This window comes from Oncorhynchus tshawytscha, linkage group LG16, assembly GCF_018296145.1.
Source record: "Oncorhynchus tshawytscha isolate Ot180627B linkage group LG16, Otsh_v2.0, whole genome shotgun sequence".
Classification (NCBI taxonomy): domain Eukaryota; kingdom Metazoa; phylum Chordata; class Actinopteri; order Salmoniformes; family Salmonidae; genus Oncorhynchus; species Oncorhynchus tshawytscha.
This window is the reverse complement of record NC_056444.1, coordinates 46,877,246-46,902,179: the sequence shown is the minus strand read 5'-3', so window position 1 is coordinate 46,902,179 and position 24,934 is coordinate 46,877,246. Positions and strand designations below refer to the sequence as shown.

General features: G+C 41.4%; 1 protein-coding gene across 1 annotated transcript in view; it reads right to left on the bottom strand.

The window, feature by feature from the left end:
- Window positions 1-24,934, bottom strand: part of nup210 (nucleoporin 210) — a 59,837-nt gene that overhangs the window by 11,395 nt on the left and 23,508 nt on the right. The window contains exons 14-31 of the mRNA XM_024375130.2: window positions 24,472-24,617; window positions 22,091-22,309; window positions 21,754-21,927; window positions 20,324-20,516; window positions 20,066-20,172; window positions 17,755-17,859; window positions 16,836-16,937; window positions 16,402-16,530; window positions 15,974-16,101; window positions 15,623-15,758; window positions 15,464-15,526; window positions 14,808-14,987; window positions 14,640-14,720; window positions 14,370-14,501; window positions 13,894-14,052; window positions 9,557-9,648; window positions 7,553-7,727; window positions 7,042-7,217 (exon numbers count right to left, since the gene is read on the bottom strand). Of these exons, the coding sequence (XP_024230898.1) occupies window positions 7,042-7,217; window positions 7,553-7,727; window positions 9,557-9,648; window positions 13,894-14,052; window positions 14,370-14,501; window positions 14,640-14,720; window positions 14,808-14,987; window positions 15,464-15,526; window positions 15,623-15,758; window positions 15,974-16,101; window positions 16,402-16,530; window positions 16,836-16,937; window positions 17,755-17,859; window positions 20,066-20,172; window positions 20,324-20,516; window positions 21,754-21,927; window positions 22,091-22,309; window positions 24,472-24,617 (2,497 nt within the window). The remainder of the gene's footprint in view (window positions 1-7,041; window positions 7,218-7,552; window positions 7,728-9,556; window positions 9,649-13,893; window positions 14,053-14,369; window positions 14,502-14,639; window positions 14,721-14,807; window positions 14,988-15,463; window positions 15,527-15,622; window positions 15,759-15,973; window positions 16,102-16,401; window positions 16,531-16,835; window positions 16,938-17,754; window positions 17,860-20,065; window positions 20,173-20,323; window positions 20,517-21,753; window positions 21,928-22,090; window positions 22,310-24,471; window positions 24,618-24,934) is intronic.

Sequence of the window (24,934 nt, the reverse complement as noted above, 5' to 3'; positions counted from 1 at the left end):
CGCCAGTTCATAAGGCCTTCTCATGTATAGACATTTTTCCTAGACAATAGATTTTTGCCATTTTTCACAGATTGTGATTACCAAACTAGTCATTTCGGGTTATTCTACTCTTACTATGATACTACTTATACCGAAAACACAGAGTAATTATCGTCCTTGGCGGCTAAACTCACTACTGCTATCAGAAGACACCTTTGTCGCTTTTATATCTCAAATTTCCATCTCCAGCTCGATCAAACACCTGGAATGTCTCCTACAACTGTATGGTAATCAATGAAGGCTCATCTAAGGGGCCAAATGATTTTGTACAGTACATAGATTAAGGAAGTTTAATATTCAACGGCTAGGGGAACTTATAAATACAATCTTGGATTTGGCATATTCACACTCTTCAGCCGTAAATGTACTAAAACAACATTTGTCTGAAGTGTCAGAGTTCGATCTTCTTTCAACTTGACAAGCTTAAAATCGAATTAGTACATTTTGACATGAGAAAATCGGGGAAAATGCTAGCACACCAGCTGTGTCAGAGAACCACAAATAAAACCATACCTGAGATAACTGACAAGCTGGGTTACAAATGTATTGATAATTTAGAGGTCAATTCAAGCTTTCATAACTTTTACTCACAATAATACATTTACGAATCCGCTGGTAATGCTACCTTACTCGACACCTTCTTTGAGAACCTATATATTCCTACAGATGAACCTGAGACTGTTGGCAATTAAATATATGCAGTGTGTGAAATCCCCTGGACCGACGAATTTCCGAGCGAATTCTTTAATAAAATCTCAAGATTCAATCTGAGTTGCCAAACATCAGCCTCGAAACCTTAATGACTTGGAGAAGATCTGCAAAGAGGAGTGGGACAAAATCCCTCCTGAGATGTGTGCAAACCTGGTGGCCAACTACAAGAAACGTCTGACCTCTGATTGCCAACAAGGGTTTTGCCTCCAAGTACTAAGTCATGTTTTGCAGAGGGGTCAAATACTTATTTCCCTCATTAAAATGCAAATCAATTTAACATTTTTGACATGCGTTTTTCTGGATTTGTTGTTGTTATTCTGTCTCTCACTGTTCAAATAAACCTACCATTAAAATTATAGACGGATCATTTCTTTGTCAGTGGGCAAACGTACAAAATCAGCAGGGGATCAGATACTTCCCCCCCTTTGTTCAAGGGACACATTATTCAATTTCTGTTAGTCACATGTTTGTGGAACTTGTTCAGTTTATGTCTGCTGTTGAATCGTGTTATGTTCATTCAAATATTTACACATGTTAAGTTTGTTGAAAATAAAACGCAGTTGCCAGTGAGAGGACGTTTTTGTTGTTGCTGAGTTTAAGATGATTGCCTGCCGTTTTGAGTCCCCATCTCTACAGATCAAACTGGTTTCATAAAAAATGGTCACTCTTTTTTTCAACATCAGAAGTCTTTATAATATACTACAATCCCTATTCATCTGACACTCCAGAGATATTGTTATCACTTGACGCTGAGAAAACATTTGATCGGGTGGGTTGGGATTGTTTATTTTATACTCTCAAACAATTTGGATTCGGTGCCAATTTTATGTCCTGGATCAAAGTCCTTTACTCCTCCCCTATGGCTGCAGTGCGCACAAATAATAACCTTTCATCCTATTTTTAACGTGGGACAAGATAGCGTTGTCCTCTATCCCCTTAGCTGTTTGTCATCGTAGCCTTTAGCCATAGCAATATGTAATAACACCACTATCAAAAGGTATTCAAAGAGGGTGCTTAGAGCATAAAGTCTGACTCTATGCATGTGACATGCTATTATATTTGCCTGAACCGTTAACTGGTCTTCCAGAGATCCAGGTTCTACTAAAGACATTTGGTAAAATAGTATAAAGTTAATCTACAAAAAAGTGGATTGATGCCTATTAACCCTTCTGTCATGCAAACTTATTTTAGTCACGTGCCCTTCAGAGTGACTACACAAATATTTGGGGTCACACACAATTTCAAAAGATCTCTATAAAGCCAATTTCTCTCCCTTGATCCCCAAAACAGGATCTTGAATCTTTTCTTTAGGCGGAAGAATTAACACAGTTAAAATGAACGTATTACATAAGAATACATTGAAATAAGTACAACTTATCTGACAATCTTTTTTTATCTCCTTAGAAAAACTGATATCTGCAACAAGAAAAACCCTCGGATACGTTGCAGAGATCTTGGTCTAGCACTTCTGAACTTTCAATATTATTAATGGGCAGCTAATATAAGAATAATTCTGTATTGGATGACAGAAATCCCTGCTGTTACAGGCCTGAAATGGTTGACCTTGGAGATCTCATCCTGTGGCCCTAACTCCTTAGCAGCCTTATTACTCTGCTCAAAACATGCATTAGCGGAGCCTGTTTCCAAATACACTAAAAACCCTATTGTGAAACGTTCGCTGAAAATCTGGAAACAGTTCAGGCGATCGTTTGATCAGTAAATTTTCAACTTCTGCCCCATTATTAAAGAACAATACCTTCTCTCCATCATTATTAGACCGGGCGTTTCATATCTGGTTTGGAAAAGGGATCTCCTCACTGAACCACTTGTACATTGATATGGATTTTGCATCTTTTGAACAGCTAGTACAAAAGGTCAATATTCCTAGATCTCATTTCTTTAGATACCTGCAATTGCTTAGTTTTGCATTTTCATACCCTAGTCACTTCCCATCACGCCCACCTATCTCCCTTCTAGATTCTATTTTTTAAAGTGAACCCTTATATCAAAGTGGGCATAAGTTTGATCTGTACGTTAAACCTCTTGAAACTAGGGGGCACTATTTTCATTTTTGGAAAAATAACATTCCCAAAGTAAACAAGCTATTTTTGGACATGCCCAAAAATGACATATTTCTGGATATCAATTTTTGAGACGTTTTCTAAGATACTGGAGAGACCTATAGAACCTTCTGCCTTCATTCCATTATTTGGAGTGACACCACAGGAGGCCCTTGGGCATCATGCTGACATTTACTACTCTTCTAGCTAGACGTCTTCTACTATTTAAGTGGAAGGATCGGTTTCCTTCTCTTTTTAACCATTGGATAAAGGAAGTTATGCAATATCTCAAGCCAAAGAAAATACCTTACTCCGTTAGGGGGATCTGCAATTACATGTTATAATATCTGGAAACCTTTCCTTTGTAGAAAACATGGACCCAGATAATTTCACAACTCCATAAACCAACCCAAATTAGAATGTATAATTATTTTCAGTTAAAAAAAAAACTTTGTTCTATAATATCTTTGTATATATATTTTTTTACTATTTGATTATATTACTCAATGTACAGTGCCTTGCGAAAGTATTCGGCCCCCTTGAACTTTTTTGAACCTTTTGCCACATTTCAGGCTTCAAACATAAAGATATAAAACTGTATTTTTTTGTGAAGAATCAACAACAAGTGGGACACAATCATGAAGTGGAACGACATTTATTGGATATTTCAAACTTTTTTAACAAATCAAAAACTGAAAGATTGGGTGTGCAAAATTATTCAGCCCCTTTACTTTCAGTGCAGCAAACTCTCTCCAGAAGTTCAGTGAGGATCTCTGAATGATCCAATGTTGACCTAAATGACTAATGATGATAAATACAATCCACCTGTGTGTAATCAAGTCTCCGTATAAATGCACCTGCACTGTGATAGTCTCAGAGGTCCGTTAAAAGCGCAGAGAGCATCATGAAGAACAAGGAACACACCAGGCAGGTCCGAGATACTGTTGTGAAGAAGTTTAAAGCCGGATTTGGATACAAAAAGATTTCCCAAGCTTTAAACATCCCAAGGAGCACTGTGCAAGCGATAATATTGAAATGGAAGGAGTATCAGACCACTGCAAATCTACCAAGACCTGGCCGTCCCTCTAAACTTTCAGCTCATACAAGGAGAAGACTGATCAGAGATGCAGCCAAGAGGCCCATGATCACTCTGGATGAACTGCAGAGATCTACAGCTGAGGTGGGAGACTCTGTCCATAGGACAACAATCAGTCGTATATTGCACAAATCTGGCCTTTATGGAAGAGTGGCAAGAAGAAAGCCATTTCTTAAAGATATCCATAAAAAGTGTTGTTTAAAGTTTGCCACAAGCCACCTGGGAGACCCACCAAACATGTGGAAGAAGGTGCTCTGGTCAGATGAAACCAAAATTGAACTTTTTGGCAACAATGCAAAACGTTATGTTTGGCGTAAAAGCAACACAGCTCATCACCCTGAACACACCATCCCCACTGTCAAACATGGTGGTGGCAGCATCATGGTTTGGCCCTGCTTTTCTTCAGCAGGGACAGGGAAGATGGTTAAAATTGATGGGAAGATGGATGGAGCCAAATACAGGACCATTCTGGAAGAAAACCTGATGGAGTCTGCAAAAGACCTGAGACTGGGACGGAGATTTGTCTTCCAACAAGACAATGATCCAAAACATAATGCAAAATCTACAATGGAATGGTTCAAAAATAAACATATCCAGGTGTTAGAATGGCCAAGTCAAAGTCCAGACCTGAATCCAATTGAGAATCTGTGGAAAGAACTGAAAACTGCTGTTCACAAATGCTCTCCATCCAACCTCACTGAGCTCGAGCTGTTTTGCAAGGAGGAATGGGCAAAAATGTCAGTCTCTCGATGTGCAAAACTGATAGAGACATACCCCAAGCGACTTACAGTTGTAATCGCAGCAAAAGGTGGCGCTACAAAGTATTTAACTTAAGGGGGCTGAATAATTTTGCACACCCAATTTTTCAGTTTTTGATTTGTTAAAAAAGTTTGAAATATCCACTAAATGTCGTTCCACTTCATGATTGTGTCCCACTTGCTGTTTATTCTTCACAAAAAATACAGTTTTATATCTTTATGTTTGAAGCCTGAAATGTGGCAAAAGGTCGCAAAGTTCAAGGGGCCGAATACTTTCGCAAGGCACTGTATATCATGCCTGTTTAAGTCTGGTTTTGGGGTGGGTTTGATTTAGTAGGGGATCCGTGTGTGTTCTGCCTGCTATCTGTATAATCAGAAAAGTGTTGTGGTAATGCAGTTACTAAAACAGCTGTACCGTAAGTTCCATAGTGAATATTTTGATTCCGTGAACATATACAGTGGGGCAAAAAGTATTTAGTCAGCCACCAACTGTGCAAGTTCTCCCACTTAAAAAGATGAGGCCTGTAATTTTCATCATTGGTACACGTCAACTATGACAGACAAAATGAGAAAAAATCCAGAAAATCACATTGTAGGATTTTTAATGAATTTACAAATTATGGTGGAAAATAAGTATTTGGTCAATAACAAACAAGCAAGATTTCTGGCTCTCACAGACCTGTAACTTCTTCTTTAAGAGGCTCCTCTGTCCTCCACTCGTTACCTGTATTAATGGCACCTGTTGGAACTTGTTATCAGTATAAAAGACACCTGTCCACAACCTCAAACAGCCACACTCCAAACTCCACTATGGCCAAGACCAAAGAGCTGTCAAAGGACACCAGAAACAAAATTGTAGACCTGCACCAGGCTGGGAAGACTGAATCTGCAATAGGTAAGCAGCTTGGTTTGAAGAAATCAACTGTGGGAGCAATCATTAGGAAATGGAAGACATACAAGACCACTGATAATCTCCCTCGATCTGGGGCTCCACGCAAGATCTCACCCCGTGGGGTCAAAATGATCACAAGAACGGTGAGCAAAAATCCCAGAACAACACGGGGGACCTAGTGAATGACCTGCAGAGAGCTGGTACCAAAGTAACAAAGCCTACCATCAGTAACACACTACGACGCCAGGGACTCAAATCCTGCAGTGCCAGACGTGTCCCCCTGCTTAAGCCAGTACATGTCCAGGCCTGTCTGAAGTTTGCTAGAGAACATTTGGATGATCCAGAAGAAGATTGGGAGAATGTCATACGGTCAGATGAAACCAAAATATAACTTTTTGGTAAAAACTCAACTCGTCGTGTTTGGAGGACAAAGAATGCTGAGTTGCATCCAAAGAACACCATATTTTGAGTGAAAACCTCCTTCCATCATCAAGGGCATTGAAGATGAAACGTGGCTGGGTCTTTCAGCATAACAATGATCCCAAACACACTGCCCGGGCAACGAAGGAGTGGCTTCATAAGAAGCATTTCAAGGTCCTGGAGTGGCCTAGCCAGTCTCCAGATCTCAACCCCATAGAAAATCTTTGGAGGGAGTTGAAAGTCCGTGTTACCCAGCAACAGCCCCAAAACATCACTGCTCTAGAGGAGATTTGCATGGAGGAATGGGCCAAAATACCAGCAAGACTTACAGAAAACGTTTGACCTCTTTCATTGCCAACAAAGGGTATATAACAAAGTATTGATAAACTTTTGTTATTGACCAAATACTTATTTTCCACCGTTATTTGCAAATAAATTCATTAAAAATCCTACAATGTGATTTTCTGGATTTTTTTTCTCTCATTTTGTCTGTCATAGTTGAAGTGTACCTATGATGAAAATTACAGGCATCTCTCGTCTTTTTAAGTGGGAGAACTTGCACAATTGGTGGCTGACTAAATACTTTTTTGCCACAAAATGTGGTTGATGCAGTTACTAAAACTGTTGTAATTTTTTGTACGAATATTATTTTTTGCCCGAACGCCAGATTTGAGTAGCACAGAAGTAGACGAAGATGGGAACACTTGAACTTTGTCTAAGTTGTTGCAAAGTGGAATAATTAGCTGATTTGTGTCAAAAGTCACAGGATTTTACTTAGAGAATGGCAGTTGGAAGTGATGATGTCAAAATGGGGATCATTATAATCTTGATGAAAAGTGGATATAGGCCCCCACAAAAAATAGACTATCAGTTTAATAACGTAAAAGTATAACATATCAAAAAGTGGTATACAAACAACTCGCGAGAGACCATTCTGGATGTTTTGAACTTTGAGCGGAGTTTCTAGAACAAGAACGAAGAACAACAAGAAGATCGACTAACTAAGATAGGGCTCTTGCTGCGCAAACCCCACAATTAAAAAGAATAAAACATTTGTGAACTTACCTGTTGGTGGTGAATGTGAGCAGGGAGTTGTGGCTGTGAAGGACCTCTCCAGTGTTAGCATGGAGGTGAACAGTGAAAGTAAGCACCATGCCCAGAGGAATAGCAGACAGGCTGTCCCTGGAAGGGTTGTGGATAACTGGACTGGTGCTGAAACGCAGGTACGACACAGGGGCCACCTGGGAAACCACAGAGAGGGATAGACTACAATGTAAGGAAATCTACTTAGACTGAAGTCAACTGCAAGCAATCCATCTCTCACTAACAGTCTTAAAACATGTTGCCATTTGTCATGACTTTATAATGTCATGAATTAAGATGATAGACATAAGTATGGGTAATGAAGTTTTGGTTATTGGCAACATTTGTATGAGATGCAGTAAACTTGTATAGAATTGATTAATTTAACAAAATGACTTCATATTCTCATTCATTGTACTGTGTTAACATTTGATTTATTCCCATAGGGACAATAAAGATTAATATAATTTAATTAAGGAGCAGAGGGTTTCACCTTCACTGCGAGGACCAGGGTTTGATTGACACCGAATGTTTCCTGTGAGGTCACCAGCAGGGAGGAGGAGCCAGTGAGCGAGCCGGAGGACAAGAGGCCCTTCTCATCCACCTGGACAATGGTAGCCTGGTCGGGACAGTCTAGCACTCGGTAGGACAGAGCAACCACACCGTCCCTGTTCACACACACACACCACCAGAGTTAGTAGCTTTCCATTTTCTGGAGACGACTCAAGCGGTTGTTTTAATATCAAGAGCAGGGCACTATAGAGAGGATATGGCGTAATTTGAAATGGAACTGAAGAGGTAATGTGCAATGCTGAGTGCTCAAAGTAAAATGTTGAGTTTTCAAAGTGTCTCAGGTGTGAAGCTAGGTAGGTACAGTTGAAGTCGAAAGTTTACATACACTTAGGGTGGAGTCATTAAAACTCATTTTACAACCACTCCACAAATTTCTTGTTAACAAACTACAGTTTTGGCAAGTCTTAGGACATCTAGTAATTTTTCCAACAATTGCTTACAGACAGATTATTTCACTGATAATTCACTGTATCACACCTCCAGTGGGTCAGAAGTTTACATACACCAAGTTGACTGTGCCTTTTAAACAGCTTGGAAAATTCCAAAAAAAGATGTCAATTAGCCTATCAGAAGCTTCTAAATGACATCATTTGAGTCAATTGGAGGTGTACCTGTGGATGTATTTCAAGGCCCACCTTCAAACTCAGTGGCTCTTTGCTTGACATCATGAGAAAATCAAAAGAAATCAGCCAAGACACCAGAAAAAAAATTGTAGACCTGGTCTGGTCTGGTTCATCCTTGGGACCAATTTCCAAACGCCTGAAGTTACCACATTCATCTGTACAAACAATAGTAAGCAAGTATAAACACCATGGGACCACACAGCCATCATACTGCTCAGGAAGGAGACGTGTTCTGTCTCCTAGAAATTAACGTATTTTGGTGCAAAAAGTGCAAATCAATCCCAGAACAGCAGCAAAGGACCTTGTGAAGATGCTGGAGGAAACGGGTACAAAAGTATCTACATCCACAGTAAAATTAGTATAGACCTATATTGACATAACCTGAAAAGGCCACTCAGCAAGGACGAAGCCACTGCTCCAAAACCACCATAAAAAAATCCAGACTACGGTTTGCAACTGCACATGGGGACAAAGATCATACTTTGTGGAGAAATGTCCTCTGGTCTGATGAAACAAAAATATAACTGTTTGGCCATAATGACCATCGTTATGTTTGGAGGAAAAAGGGGGAGGCTTGTTAGCTGAAGAACACCATCCCAACCGTGAAGCACGGGGGTTGCAGCATCATGTTGTGGAGGTGCTTTGCTGCAGGAGGGACAGGTGCACTTCACAAAATAGATGGCATCATGAGGACAGAAAATTGTGTGGATATATTGAAGCAACATCTCAAGACATCAGTCAGGAAGTTAAATCTTAGTCGCAAATAGGTCTTCCAAATGGACAATGACCCCAAGCATACTTCCAAAGTTGGCTAAAACGCTTAAGGACAACAAAGTCAAGCTACTGGAGTGGCCATCACAAAGCCCTGACCTCAATCCTATTGAAAATTTGTGGGCAGAACTGAAAAAGCGTGTGCGAGCAAGGAGGTCGACAAACCTTACTCAGTTACACCAGCTCTGTAAGGAGGAATGGGACAAAATTCACCCAATTTATTGTGGGAAGCTACCCAAAACGTTTGACCCAAGTTAAACAATTTAAATGCAATGCTACCAAATACTAATTGAGTGTATGTAAACTTCTGACCCACTGGGAATGTGATGAAAGAAATAAAAGCTGAAATAAGTCACTCTACTATTATTCTGACATGTCACATTCTTAAAATAAAGTGGTGATCCTGACTGACATAAGACAGGGAATTTTAGCTAGGATTAAATGTCAGGAATTGTGAAAAACTGAGTTTAAATCTATTTGGCTAAGGTATGTAAACTTCCGACTTCAACTGAAGGTCCCTATTCCCTTACCGGTTAGTCTGGAGTATGAGCCCAGAGTTGGGAGCCATCAGTATCTCCTCAGCCTCCACAGCTGGATTAAGCATGTGCAGCTTGTCATAAACCTTGATCAAAGGGAAGAGTTGACGGCCTAATTAACTGGAGGTTTTTACCCATTCTTTGATGTTTGGGTCTTCGTGACACGACATAGTCTAATGCAGTTTGAAGTGGATGCACACGACACGTCGCAGGCCAATCTGCCTTCTTATCACTTTACAAAGTTACACTTTAAAAAGGAGAAGTTAGCTTTTTTTTACAACCAAATCTCTATTATTGATGTAAATGGCACATTATAGAAGGGCCCAGAAACTTTTTTTATTATAGCAATTTCACTTGTTTTTGAGAAACATACCCCAACCAGCAATTCACTTCCACCTCCTTGTTGTACAGTATGGGGGATAAAAAAAACAAAAAAACAAAGGCTCCAAAAACACCCCGGTACAAACTGAAACGCTCTCAGTATAGTGATGAAGGTATTTAGAGGTCGTTCACATGAAATGGTGTCATTACGAACTGCAGCGTTATATTCCAGTTTGTTTGAGAACCGAGCGATACCTCTCCGTCCATTCTAGCAGCAGGCTTCACAGAGAGCTGTAGTCTGGTTAGGGGAAACAGCTCAAATCGCACAAAATGGAGTAACATTACGGATTAAATGTGGAATTACGCAATTTCATATGTACAACATCTAAAGACCTGCATCACGATACTGAGATCCATTTCTAAAAGAACATATTTGGGCGTTTTCGGGGACCCCATACTGCACAACGAGAATGGAGGAAGCGAATCGCTGGTTGGGTTCAGTAAAAAAGATAACTAGTGAAATAGCAAATAAAAGGGTCCAAATACTTTAACATTCTATTTACATAAAAGATATGGTTGTTTAAAAGCAAACTTCTGCTTTAAGTATTCAACCACAATCAAAACATCATTGATTTACATTCTGACTTCTCAGCATGTTTTGTTGCAGTGTTTGTTCACTTCCAGTTTGTTTTTAGGCAGAAGGGAACAGGAAAACAAGCAGAGGTCCATAAATAAACACTATAAACTGAGTAGTCGTGTCATATATTTCTGAGACAGTGTGATCAAGCCACACAGAAAAAACAATCGCAGTGCTGTGTCTGGGTATGAACACCAAGAGAGGTACTGTGTTATGGTAGTAGTAGTAGTAGTATACCAATTTCTCAAATCCAGACCTCTAGGCCAGTAGTACTACTGATTTTCATTGTTAACCTTCAATAAGGGACTGATCCAGACCTAGGACACCGGGAGATTGAGATCTCTGAACCATCAGTCAAATAACTACAAGGGAGAAAAGAAAAACAGCGAACCTGGGATACGAGTTCCCCTGGTATATACAATACCAGTCAAAAGTTTGGAAACACCTACTCATTAATAAGGTTTTTCTTTATTTTCTACATTGTAGAATAATAGTGACGACATCGAATCTATGAAATAACACATATGGAATCATGTAGTAACCAAAAAAAATACATTTTATATTTGAGATTCTTCAAAATAGCCCTTTGCCTTGAGACGTGGTATGATCATAACAACATACAGGAACTCAAGTCCTTTTGTTCACCTGACCTAGAATTCCTTACAATCAAATGTCGACCGCATTATCTACCAAGATAATTATTTTTGATTATAATCACAGGCGTATACATCCCCCCCAAGCAGACACATCGATGGCCCTGAATGAACTCATTGGACTCTATGTAAACTGGAAACCACATATCCTGAGGCTGCATTCATTGTAGCTGGGGATTTTAACAAGGTTAATCTGAAAACAAAACTCCCAAAATTTTAGCAGCATATCGAATGCGCAACCTGAGCAGAAAAACATCCTGGACCATTATTACTCTAACTTCCACGACGCATGCAAAGCCCTGCCCCGCCCTCCTTTCGGAAAATCTGACCACGACTCCATTTTGTTGCTCCCAGCCTACAGACAGAAACTAAAACAGGAAACGCCGGTGCTCAGGTCTGTTCAACGCTGGTCCGACCAATCTGATTCCAAGCTTCAAGACTGCTTCGATCACGTGGACTGGGATATGTTCCGCATAGCGTCGGACAATAACATTGATGAATACGCTGATTTGGTGAGCGAGTTTATTAGCAAGTGCATCGGTGATGTTGTACCCACAGCAACTATTTAAAACCTTCCCCAACCAGAAACCATGGATTGATGGCAGCATTCGTGCAAAACTGAAAGTGCGAACCACTGCTTTTAAATCAGGGCAAGGCAACCGGAAGCATGACCGAATACAAACAGTGTAGATATTCCCTCCACAAGGCAATCAGTCACAACGGCTCAGACACGAGAGGTATGTGTCAGGGTCTACAGTCAATCATGGACTACAATAAGAAAACCAGCCCCGTCGCGGACCACGATGTCCTGCTCCCAGACAAACTAAACAACTTCTTTGCTCGCTTTGAGGACAATACAGTTGCAACGACGCGGCCCACTACCAAAACCTGCGGGCTCTCCTTCACCGCAGCCAATGTGAGTAAAGCGTTTAAACGTGTTAACCCTCGCAAGGCTGCCGGCCCAGACGGCATCCCTAGCCGCGTCCTCATAGCATGCGCAGACCAGCTGACTGGTGTGTTTACGGACATGTTCAATCAATCCTTATCCCAGTCTGCTGTTCCCACATGCTTCAAGAGGGCCACCATTGTTCCAGTTCCCAAGAAAGCGAAGGCAACTGAGCTAAATGACTATCGCCCCGTAGCACTCACCTCCGTCATCATGAAGTGCTTTGAGAGACTATTCAAGGATCATATTCACCTGCACCCTACCTGACACCCTAGACCCACTCCAATTTGCTTACCGCCCCAATAGGTCCACAGACGACGAAATCGCAACCACACTGCCCTTGCCCACCTGGACAAGAGGAATACCTATGTAAGAATGCTGTTAATCGACTACAGCTCATAATTTAACACCATAGCATCCTCCAAACTCGTCATCAAGCCTGGGTCTCGACCCCACCCTGTGCAACTGGGTCCTGGACTTCCTGACGGGTGTGCCTTGTTAAAAGTTCATTTGTGGAATGTCTTTCCTTCTTAATGCGTTTGAGCCAATCAGTTGTGTTGTGACAAGGTAGGGGTGGTATACATAAGATAGCCATATTTGGTAAAAGATCAAGTCCATATTATGGCAAGAACAGGTCAAATAAGCTAAGACAAATGACAGTGTCATTATTTTAAGACATGAAGGTCAGTCAATGTGGAAAATGTCAAGAACTTTGAAAGTTTATTCAAGTCGCAAACACCATCAAGTGCTGTGATGAAACTGGCTCTTATGAGGACCGCCACAGGAAAGGAAGAACCAGAGTTACCTCTGCTGCAGAGGATAAGTTTATTAGAGAGTTACCAGCCTCAGAAATTGCAGCCAAAATAAATGCTTCACATAGTTAAAGTAACAGACACATCTCAACATCAACTGTTCAGAAGAGACTGCATGAAATCAGGCCTTCATGGTGGAATTTCTGCAAAGAAATCACTACTAAAGGACACCAATAAGAAGAGACTAGCTTGGGCACAGAAACACGAGCAATGGACATTAACCTTGTGGAAATCTGTCCTTTGGTCTGGAGTCCAAATGTGAGATTTTTGGTTCCAACCGCAGTGTCTTTGTGAGACGCAGAGTAGGTGAACAGATGATCTCTGCATGTGTGGCTCCCACCATGAAGCATGGAGAAGGGTGTGATGGTGCTTTGCTGGTGATACGGTCTGTGATTTATTTAGAATTCAAGTCAAACTTAACCAGCATGGCTACCACAGCATTCTGCAGCAATACACCATCCCATCTGGTTTGCACTTTGTGGGATCATCATTTATTTTTCAACAGGACAATGACCCAACACACCTTCAGGCTGTGTAAGGGCTATTTGACTAAGGAGGAGAGTGATGGAGTGCAGCATAAGATGACATGGACTCCACAATCACCCAATCTCAACCCAATTGAGATGGTTTGGGATGAGTTGGACCACAGAGTGAAGGAAAAGCAGACAACAAGTGCTCAGCATATGTGGGAACTCCTTCAAGACTGTTGGAAAATCATTCCAGGTGAAGCTGGTTGAGAGAATGCCAAGGGTGTGCAAAGCTGTCATCAAGGCAATGGGTTGCAACTGTGAAGAATTTTGGATTGTTTAACACTTTTTGGTTACTATATGATTCCATAGTTTTGAAGTCTTCACTATTATTCTACAATGTAGAACATTTAAAAAAATAAATAAAACCCCTTGAATGAGTAGGTGTGTCCAAACTTTTGACTGGCACTGTAGGTGCCTGCATAAGTATAGTACCTGGATCTGGAGTTCATCACTGAGCTCTAGTAGCTTCCTCTCCAGTTGTCCAGCCTTTGGGTCGGTGACTTTGAGCACCACCTTCAGCCCTGTCCTTCCTTTAGTCTTCCCTGTTACGCTCATAGCAAAGTTATGCTCTGACTGGAGCTGGAAAGAGGCCTACAAAGAGATAGGCATTTTAATCAGTGAATGAAAGCAGAAATAGAGTTAGAAATGAGACAGTAGAAATATCAGATGTTGTTTCTCTGGTGTAGGTGGAGCATCATTTTGTCCTAATTCAGTCACTCTGATACAAAGAATCATAGGAGCTCAAAACAAAAGATCCAACTCATCTATAAATTAATCAAACTAGTTTTTCCACTACACTATTTATGGCTTATTATAGAATCAGTTGAAAACTAAAGTGCCTGTGGCCTTGAATGGAACCTTTGTCACTCATCAAGAAGAAAACCTTGAGATCAAAAACTGGTTCCCACCTCCGCATGTCGTGATTGGAGTTCCAGGATGTCTCTCTTGGTGGTGAACCAATGGAAGGTGAGGCCAGGCAGGGTGTTGCCAAAGGAGAAGGGGGTCTGACTGCTGGTGAGCCCTATCACATACACAGGCATCTAGGAGAAGGGACAGGATGAGGCAACTCAAAGCAGCTCACACGTCTGTAAGTCCTGATATTCACAATATAACACATCCCAATTAGAGTGAAGATTAAGAGATTACAGTTAATTTACAGTTAATTTATCACGTGTTACCTGTGTCCCAGTCTTCATTCTGGTGATAGGGGCCCGGATGCGAATGGCCCTCAATTGCACAACTTCAACCTCTACTTGATCCTGTTCATAGGAAACATTAGAATAGAAGTACATCACTTTCAGTTGGTGAAAAAGAGATGATGTACCGATGATGTACAGGTATTTTACCTGAGAGACAACAACAAGCTTCCCAGTCTCTGCATCGACAGCTTGAACCAGTCCTGTAACCGTGACGTTGCCAATGGCAATGCCCCTGACATGACCTATGTCGTTAACAGATGCCATCTCCTCATTGGCCATGGAGAAGAGGATGTTGGACTGGGGCTGTGGGCCGCCCTCGGATGTGATCTACAACATGGAGACGAGGTAAAGGGTGGTGTCTGTCTGTGTCATAAATAAATATGGTAGACTAGCAGTTTCACGTGACTAGCAGTGAGGATACTGACAGCATGTTCAACTCTTGTCAATGTGGGGTCTTTACATTTGTCAAGGCAATCAAATCATGCACAGTCTGTTAGAATAATCAACACTAGAGATTTGGAGATTAAATCAACAGGTTACTCACAGGGTGTGTGTATTTATAATGACTTAATATTCAGTAATTAAATAGCATGTAGAGAGCTTCACAAATGCAAAGACCACAAATGAGCAGTTGCACAACGGGTAAGCTGGAAAGGCCTATTTTAAAGCGTATGCTGATTCAAATTATTTTCACAAAATGAGATTCTTTAAACAGGACATCCTGTCTTATCAGTGTGGGGGACAGCAGGGGCAGAGACCAGAGTCTTCCCACAATAATCTGAAAATGTAACAATCCAATGTACCTGCATGATGGCTCCGATTATCAGAGTCATTTTCCTGGGGATCAGTTTGAATGGTGGGAACACCTAGAAAGACCAAAACAAAAATGAGTGTCTTTCAACACACATAATATAACATCATTGGACAACATGTTTCAGTGAGTCTCATGAAGACCCTCCTACCTCTATTTGCTGAGGAGCAGACGCAATCTTCCTTCCAGTTTTGTCTACTAGCATAGCAGACACGCTGGTCTGTCCAATTGCTAAGCCTTTGACCAGGAAGATTGCCGTGTCCTTCTCTGAGGGATCTGAAAGTGCTCTGGGGAAAACACAACATGAATTGTGAACTCAATGTCTACTTTACTGAAACGTAGGCAAAATATACATGCCGAGGTGCATGCAGGAGTAATTCCTATCCATTTCTCCATTCCCAGTGACACAGGCAATGGCAATGTGATGGTCTGCATGTAATCATATCTGCTCTAAGAACAAAACTTTATACTTCTATGATTCATTAATGTAACAGTAACCTACTGCAGAGAGATGATACCGGACGCTGCACTGAGTTTCAGATTCAAAAAGCGGAAATATTTGGCCAAAAAGGGCTTCTTGTTGTCATCCAGAACCCTGACATGGGCTTTCACAGATTTACCAATCTCCACCTGCAAGAAACCAGTTCATGTTTTTTTATTACGACAAGCACTATTTTGGACTCCAATTGCATTAATCATTTACATAAGTTTTTTTTTTTTATACTAAGTATACAAGCAGCTACACGCAAATTCAAGTTGGCTTTATTGCCATGAGAGGATCAACCAACATTCACAGCATCTTAATCCTGTTTGTTTGTATGTATATATCCATTTCTTGAATACTTCACATAGTGTGGTTTCAGAAAACCAGTGATACACAGCCTTTGGGTCTCTGCCCTGCAGGATAAAGTATTGAGGCTGGCCACTGACCTTGTCAACCACTCGGACATAAACCTCCAGTATGTCTGAGATGTGGACCGTAGCTGTAGCAGGTGCTGGGAAGGCCAGGCAGAGGTCATGAACCATCACCTGCACTGTCCCCGGCTGGACTGGAACCACCTAGAGCACATAGAGAGGCCACAGTGATGAAAGGGTTTATATGACGTTTTCATTTTATGTTACAACCTTTCTCAAGGCACACGGATGTTTCATCAATTCGGCATTCAGAGCATCACGTCAGCTACAATATTGTTAGAAAGTAGGATGATAATGGGCCACGGGAGGTGTTGGAACTAAGACAGGTATAGAACACATCATCATACATATATTTAACCATGGTGTGCTAACCCTATAAAAAGTACACTCAAAAGAGAGTGGTAGGCTCAGCAGCATTGTCATTCTGAGTGTTCTGTGATTCTCCTCACCTCAGCAGATCCCTGGGCCTCCTGGTACACTACATCTGCTATCCCTCCAACACTGGTGTTGACAAAGAAATACCCAGAGCCCTCCCTCAGGGCTAGGTCAGCCTGCAGGATACACAACAGGAGAAGCCATGGATGAAAGCATGACACCACAATGGACACGATGACAAAGAAGAAGTCAAGGCCCATCACAATATCAGCTGAAAGGTACATGTTTTTCACATCATGGGCCACAAGTAATAATTTGTAATTATAATGAGAATCCATGCAGCAGAACTTATCAGCCATGCTAAGTGGGCCATCTGTGTGAAATATATCAGCCAGGCCAGTGGGCCACCTGTGTGTAATATTTCAAGTAGAGATGGGCAATATAGAAAAAAATCCATATCACAATAAATTGAACGATAAGTTTATAACATTAATGTGCAGCAAAGTAAAAATAAATAAATAACTCCTACTACTACTTTCAATGTTGTAGCTATCAATTGTCCAACCAACAATCAACCATATTAGCAAACTTATTTCATTTCAAACTTCACATTTCTCTAGTAGGGCCTTATAGGTTATTTATTATAATGAACGATATCAGCAAAATGTCCACAACAAGTGGTCGGAGTCTATCATTTTTTTTCGGTTGATCATCCCAGCTCTAATTTCAAGGCATCATAATCCAGTGCTACCAGTTAGTTGGGATCTGTGAACAGTCAGTGATACAGAGGGAGACTGAATGAGGGGGTTACATGGCAGCTAGTGGTGCCCAGTGAGGGAAGACTGGAGGACCATAGAAATGGGATACATGAAGCAGATATTACCTTTGACAGCGACAGTGAAGGATGGGTCACATTGTATTCTGTCAGCTCTATGCCATACATTTTTTTATCTGCAACACTACTGAATATTTCACACAGGCTCCTGTTCTTACCCGCACGTCAGGGTGGTTGTATATGGTGACAGCTTCAGGACTGACGGTTACATCTTCCACCAATAGGAGTTCCAGAGTGGCTGAGACAGGGGTCAGAGGGCCAAACTGACAGAAAGAGGGTGAGATAAAACAGGATGGGTGCCATGGTTACAGGTGTCAGAGTGACACCAAGATGAGATTACCCTACATGGCAGTGTTCTTAAAAAGTTGAGTTCTGTGGTTAAGGTCAAGTGGAATCATAGGGGAAGTCTTAGTATCAATGGCAAAATTAAATGCTGTACTTTAGTATTTGTGACCCGTTTCAAGAAACTAGGCCTATGTCGCACATCACTACTTCACAGGAGAGGCATTTGAACATGTTTTTTTTTTAAATAAAATGTTTTTGTTGTTGTTGCAGAAATGCCTTCGGGAACACATAAACTTTCATGTGCCTTAATAACAAACTTGTATCTGTAAATATTAATGAAATTGTTATATTGAGGGTTGGTTTAGCCATGGAAAAATACAGGAACCTTCCCGCTAGCCATGATTGGTTGAGATAATGGATGGGCTGGACAAGTAGCATGCTTCTGTCTGTAACATGAGCTGCTCAGTATGTGAGGATAATCCTTTCTACCTGCAGCTTTTTTTGAAAGATATCATGAAGAACTGAAAATGTTTTTTCTACTTCTCTCAACATTGCTGCACTGAAGGTAATAGTGCCCTCGACAAAGTGGGAAAAAGTTGCGATGGACTACTTTCTAGAGGATGATTGTGCCATGCTGACTCTGAAAATGAATCAGACAATGAGGAAATCCCTGATTTAGGTAAAAACATTTGAATTGAACCAGACATGGTAGTCTTCTGATGACAATGGTTGGGAAGAAACGGTGTCGTTGTCACGGAAGTAATACCCGGTGGAAGCAGAGAGATGACTGCCAAATGCGGAGAGAGTTCAAAAAGAGAACACAGAAAGAAGACTGTTGTATAAAACACTGGCCTCCATATTACATCTTCAAACTAAGGGCAACCATCACATCCATTACAGAGAGGGAGAAGTGTTCACCCATGTATACGGGTAAGTCTAGCTACATTTTCAGACATTATAAGTTTCTAATTCTGTCAGAAAGTCGTTTTCATTGCAAGTTAATGCGTACTGTTAGCTAGCTGGCTCGCTAGCTAATGTTACGTGTACGATCTGTGTAGTAATAGTATTTTAATCTCTGAAACCATTTGCATTTCTAGTTAAAGCCTAATGTTATCTAGCTAGATAACATTGAACCTAGTTGGTTAGCTTTTGCTACCTGCAGAACCATGCATGGTAGTATTGCCATGTTCAAAATACCTGGGAAATCCGAAAAATACGAGGTCAAATCATATCTTCAGGTCGGAAAGTCGGAGCTCTAGAAAGAGGCTCGAGTTGGAATTTCCAGTTGAGTGACCATTCAAATAAATGTTTCCCCAGTTGGAGCTATTTTCTCCCCCGAGTTCCCAGTTGAACGCACTGAAGTCGGAAGTCAGATATTTCCGATTTCCCAGTACTTTTGAACACGGCATTAGATTTCAGATTATAGTTTATTGTTTAGCTAGCTAGATGTCTAAACAAGACACTCCACTATGCAAGTAACAATTTCCCTGTACCGTTGACACCTTCTGTATATGTAACAAATAAACCTAGATTTTATTTGATATAGTGTGTGTTTACCAGGGACGGTAATGTGAAGAACATGACATGCATCCAAGTCCGATTAGGATATAGGCCAAGGACAAGATCAAATGCATTTTTACTACTACTTTCACACTGTGAATCCTTAAAATAGATGGGTGGGGCTAAGGCTTAAGAGGGTGTGAACATTGCTAAATATGTGTAGACAAATTAGAGCTTTCTGGTATGTGTAGCAAAAACATTCAGGGGCCATTTTCTCAAAAGTGGGGTTACAAGTGTATCAACTTTCCAGGCAGAATTATTTCCCCATTGTTCCTCAACTGCAGTGTATGATATACAGTCTTCTAGCTCAGTCACTCTACTTTCATCCAATGTCAAATTTTACTACATAGGACCGAATCCAGGTGGTGGGTCACATCTGTACAGTTCTTGAAGATCTGACTTTCGGCTCTCATGCCTTGTGTTGCTATAGCAACCTCTAAGCTGATGAAATGTTTATTTTCTGTGGTCACAGGCCACCACACATTCAGCCAACAGCATCCTGCCTGCCAGTCACAGGAAGTGAAAAACCCACAAATGTTCACAATGGCTCTCAAAATGGTGGCTTGTCTACTTACATAAGATAAGTGTGATGTTTCTCTGCTAAAGGTTGTGTTTCTGTCTTACCGGACTGAGAACCTTAGCAGCCTTGAGGTGGGGGACCTGGTAACTCAGAGCTGTTACTGTGATAGCAGCAGTCCCAGACTGGTGGTGGACAAGGACCGTCTGACGACCTGACACACAAGAGGACATTTCTGTTGGACAAAACTGTTGTAATTGCCTTCAAAAACAACAGGTATTATTCCTGCTTTCACCTGGTATTAGACCAAAGAATACAAATAAAATCAAGCAAGGATACCATCATGAGGAATATCAAAATTATACCATGAAGTTTCTTCTGTTTGTTGCTGTCCTGCAGTAATTCCAGCTTCATAGGCATGGTGGGTTCGATACTGGCCAGGGACTCCTTGGTCGACTCCCAGACGATACTCAGAGAGCTGAAGTTGTCAAACTTCCTGCCTTGCTGGTCAAAGGCAGCCAGGTCCAGCACAGGGTTGCGGTAGTTTGAGACAGGCACCTGCAACAAATAATGTTACACAGTTCTTCCAACGCACTATTTCTATCTAAATTAAACTGACAAGGATGAAGACATTCAATTCAATACAACTTTATTTATCCCCCCAGGTGCAATTAAGAAAGGCAGAATGGCAAACTTGACATGATCTTATTTCTTTAGTTATCCCCCACAATGAAATTGGGGAGGGGAATGTGGATCTGTCTCCATCCGTTAGTATGTTCGTTCTCACACAGGATCGCTCAAAACAGCACTGGCCCGATTTTGAAGAAACTTCGGTGAATTATGCGTTTTGCCATGGAGATCAGGAATTTACAAAATGACACTGATTGGCCAGATGGTGGCGCTATTACAAGAGATTGAAAACGCAAACTTTGAGAGTTCACACCCCTCACCCAGTCTTGATTTTAATTTATTTTACCTTTATTTAACTAGGCAAGTCAGTTAAGAACAAATTCTTATTTTCAATGACGGCCTAGGAACAGTGGGTTAACTGCCTTGTTCAGAGGCAGAACGACAGATGTTTTACCTAGTCAGCTTGGAGATTTGATCTTGCAACTAGTCCAACGCTCTAACCACTAGGCTACCTGCCGCCCATGACCTAAGTGATGAAATTTGGTACATAAGCCTCTCCTTAAAAGGAACAAAATTTGCCTCAGGGACCCATATGGTTGCCATGATGTATTTTCCACCATTTAGAATTTTGTGAAAATCCCGCTACTCTTCTGACACCGAATGACCGATCTGCACTACATTTGATGTGTGGCATCTATGGACAAAGGTCAACATTTTCCAGACTAGTACCTAAAACAACATGGCCACTATTGACCAATAAACATTTACGTGGTCTGGAACAAAAATGCATATAAAATAGGTCAAGAATATTTGTATTGTAACCACTTTTGGTACACATGTAGCAAACACTGTCAAGACTCAATATATGCAAGAATATTCATATCGACCTCATGTGGTGCTCTAACAGGCACATGTTTAGATCACTTGATCTATTTGACTCAGGGATATGAGTCTGGCTAACCCACACGATATCTCAGCAACCACTGGGCCAATTTTTACTCCACTTGGGTTGAATAATGCGTCTTGCCATAGATCACTTAATGCATCATTCGTGAGGGACGACGACATGTTTACTGTTGCCAGCCGCCTTTTTTGTGTAGCCAGCTCCTGTGCCAAGTGTGTTTGAATGTGTGCTGTGTAAACACTGCCCTTTTATTTTTCTCACCAGTTGTTTATTCTGCTGCAGCAGAGGGCAGGTAAGGTCCAGTTGGGGACTTGTGTACACAGGGACCAAGGTGAGGCGAGAGGGAGGGGCGCACACGAACATCACCACTGCTGGCTCCACCGCAGGATAGGGATTGGTCAAACTAGGCTGGTTCCCCACAGTAAGTGCCAATACCTGGAGAGGTAGTTATAGCACGCTTATTACCTGTTCATAACAGACGTATTACCGTTTGTAACAAAGCATTTCATCTACAGTGTATCTTAAAGAGCTAGAATGTTTTTTAAAGCCTAGGGCCATATTCAGTAGGTGCCAAACAAGAAAAAGCCCATTCCCTCACCTGTTCTCCCAGGGCTCTACAGGTTGCTCTGACCCAGTGTCGGAGGTAGCTGCGGGAGGTGGGCCCGGTCAGAGCCAGGCTAACACTGTTCTCATCCTCAGCCTTTAGGTTCCGGAAGAACTTGGAGGGATCTAGGACCCAGGGCTTGGGTCCGCCCTCAAAAAGCATGTCCTTAGAGGAGCCCAGGGTCACCAAGGCAACAGAGGCAGGGTCCACAGCCTGCACATGACAACATGTAGAGCATGTACAGGTTAGTGAATGGAGAAGTGGCATACTGTATTTTGTATAGTAAAATTATATTTGATGAACATTTACTGCTTATTTTTTGGTAGATGTTTTCTGGATAAAGCTCTCAGGTTTGACACTGCTTATCCTAAATGGTTCAACTTCAGGAGGTTTTTCAATGAGTAAATAACACATGAATGAGTTCAAGTCAGACAGCCAAACTAGGTCAAGCAGGAAGATAGACAGACAACGTGGTAATAAGTTGGTAAGGTAAATGCTACAGTAGCTATTTGAAGGGAGCATAATCTCCCAGATTCCTTCTCAGAGTAAGAGTAATGACAAATCTGGCTCACTCATTAGAAGCTTATCTTAACCTCCTAAAATAACAATTTCCTGGTAATGTACCAAAGAGCACCGTCTTACCATGCACTTGGGTTAATGGGATGAAAACCCATGGTCATGGAAGAGAGGATGCATGACAAAATGATCCATGCATGGGAATGGAGATGCCTCTCTGCTTTATATAAATTGTCCATTCTATGGGCCGAGTTGACATCAATTCCATTACAGTGAAGTACTTGAGCCAAAGCAGCAACAGAGAAAACAAATCAGTGTATTGAGTGCATGAGGGCATAATTAAAATGCACAAAACACTGACGAAACCCAGGAGGTAATTGAACACTAGCTGATCCTTGCACTTCTGCCCTGATCGCAGAGAAAAAAGTGTGTGTGTTGTGAAAGTGTGTGTGTGTCTGGGTGTTGAAAGGCGCCCGCATACTGGTTTGGTTTGCTCCAAGCAGCTAAGCAAGCGTACGTCTGTGCCTCGCATAACCCCTTAAAAGACCTTCGCTTGAAAAATGAGATATTACGGTAATATTACTCTTTGTCCCTCTTGAGACGCCATAGCAACAACATACCCAGCATACACTTCCTCAAATTAGTCAGAATTCATCTATGATAAATAAACAAAATCTGTAGTGTTTTTGCAGAGGAGGTCGTAGTCACATAATTTTACATCTAACTAAGATGTTTGGTGCAGTAAGTGAATGACAAACACTTCATTGAAGAATCCCATCCATAGTTCCCACTCCTACTATGAGTAGTACCGTTGACCAATCACCGGCGAAGGGGCTTACATCACTGGGGCCGAGCTCCCCGCCATCCAGGACCTCTATACCAGGCTGTGTCAGAGGAAGACCCTAGAAATTGTCAGACTCCAGCCATAGACTGTTCTCTCTACATGGCAAACGGCACCGATACGTCCAAGTTTGGAACCAATAGGACTCTGAACAGCTTCAACCCCCAAGCAATGACTGCTAAATAGCTAACCAAATAGCTACCCGGACTATTTTTTGACTAACTTTTTGACTCATCACATACACTACTGCTGCTGTTTACTGTCTGTCACTTTATTGCTAATTATAGGTACATATTTACCTCAACTACCTCAAACCCTGCATAACACCTCGGTACAGGTACCCCTTGTATATAGCCAAATTATCGTTACTCATTGTGTATCTATTATTACGTATTTTACTTTTCAATTATTTATCTATTTTCTTTCTCTCTGCACTGTTGGGAAGGGCCTTTATAAGGAAGCATTTATCTTTATTTTTTTACTGCTCGTCCACAACTGTTGTTTACGAAGCATGTGATTAATAAAATTGTATTTGAATTTACATCAGCTACTGAACTTAGACTTCCCTTAGGAAAATGTTGGGTGTGCAAACAGCTAAAAAAAAAACACAACCCTGCCTAACACCAAAATGAACCAAAAAAACCACAACATTTCAGCAAACTGTTTCGACTGGGAAGCATGCGACAGGCTTTAGCGCAAGTGTGTGCGTGTCCCAATCTTCTGCTAATTAAGAGGTTGGCTTTTCTGCTCTAGGGAGAGTTGGCTGGGAGAGTAGTGACTGAAGATCACTGATCAGATTTGAGATCATCACAACAAAGAGCACAGGTAAAGGACAACTCATCAGGGTGTGTAGGTGCAGGGGTAGGTGCAGGGGTTAAAAACAAGCTTTACAAAACAATTCAATCTCAAGTCTCTTTTTATGCTTTGACCGGGGAAGAGGTTGAAGTAGACCAATATGAAATGAACGTGCGTGAATAGGCCATGCCTTAAGGTACAGGTAGGGGGGGCATGGACTCACTCTGAGTGGTGAGTAGGCAGCAATGGTGATCTTGGTGCTGAGGTGGACGTTGCCGTGGGTGTAGCTGACCGTCAGGGTTGTGTATCCTGGGGCAAGAGCCTGGGCCCGTACCCCACTGCAGTGGTCCTGCCCTGGAGCCAGCCTACCTGTATTTGTATTTATTACAGATCCTCATTAGCAGAGGTAGCAGCTACTCTTCCTGGGGTCGAGCAAAATTAAGGCAATTTATACCATTTTAAAACATTACAATTCACAGATTTCACAACAAAGTGTGCCCTCAGGCCCCTACATGACTACATCCAAATGTATGTATAGTGCGTATGTTATCGTGTGTGTGTGTGCGTATGCATGCATGTGTCTGTGCCAATGTTTGTGTTGCTTCACAGTCCCCGCTGTCCCATAAGGTGTTTTTTTTTAATCTGATTTTTAAATCTAATTTTACTGCTTGCGTCAGTTACTTGAT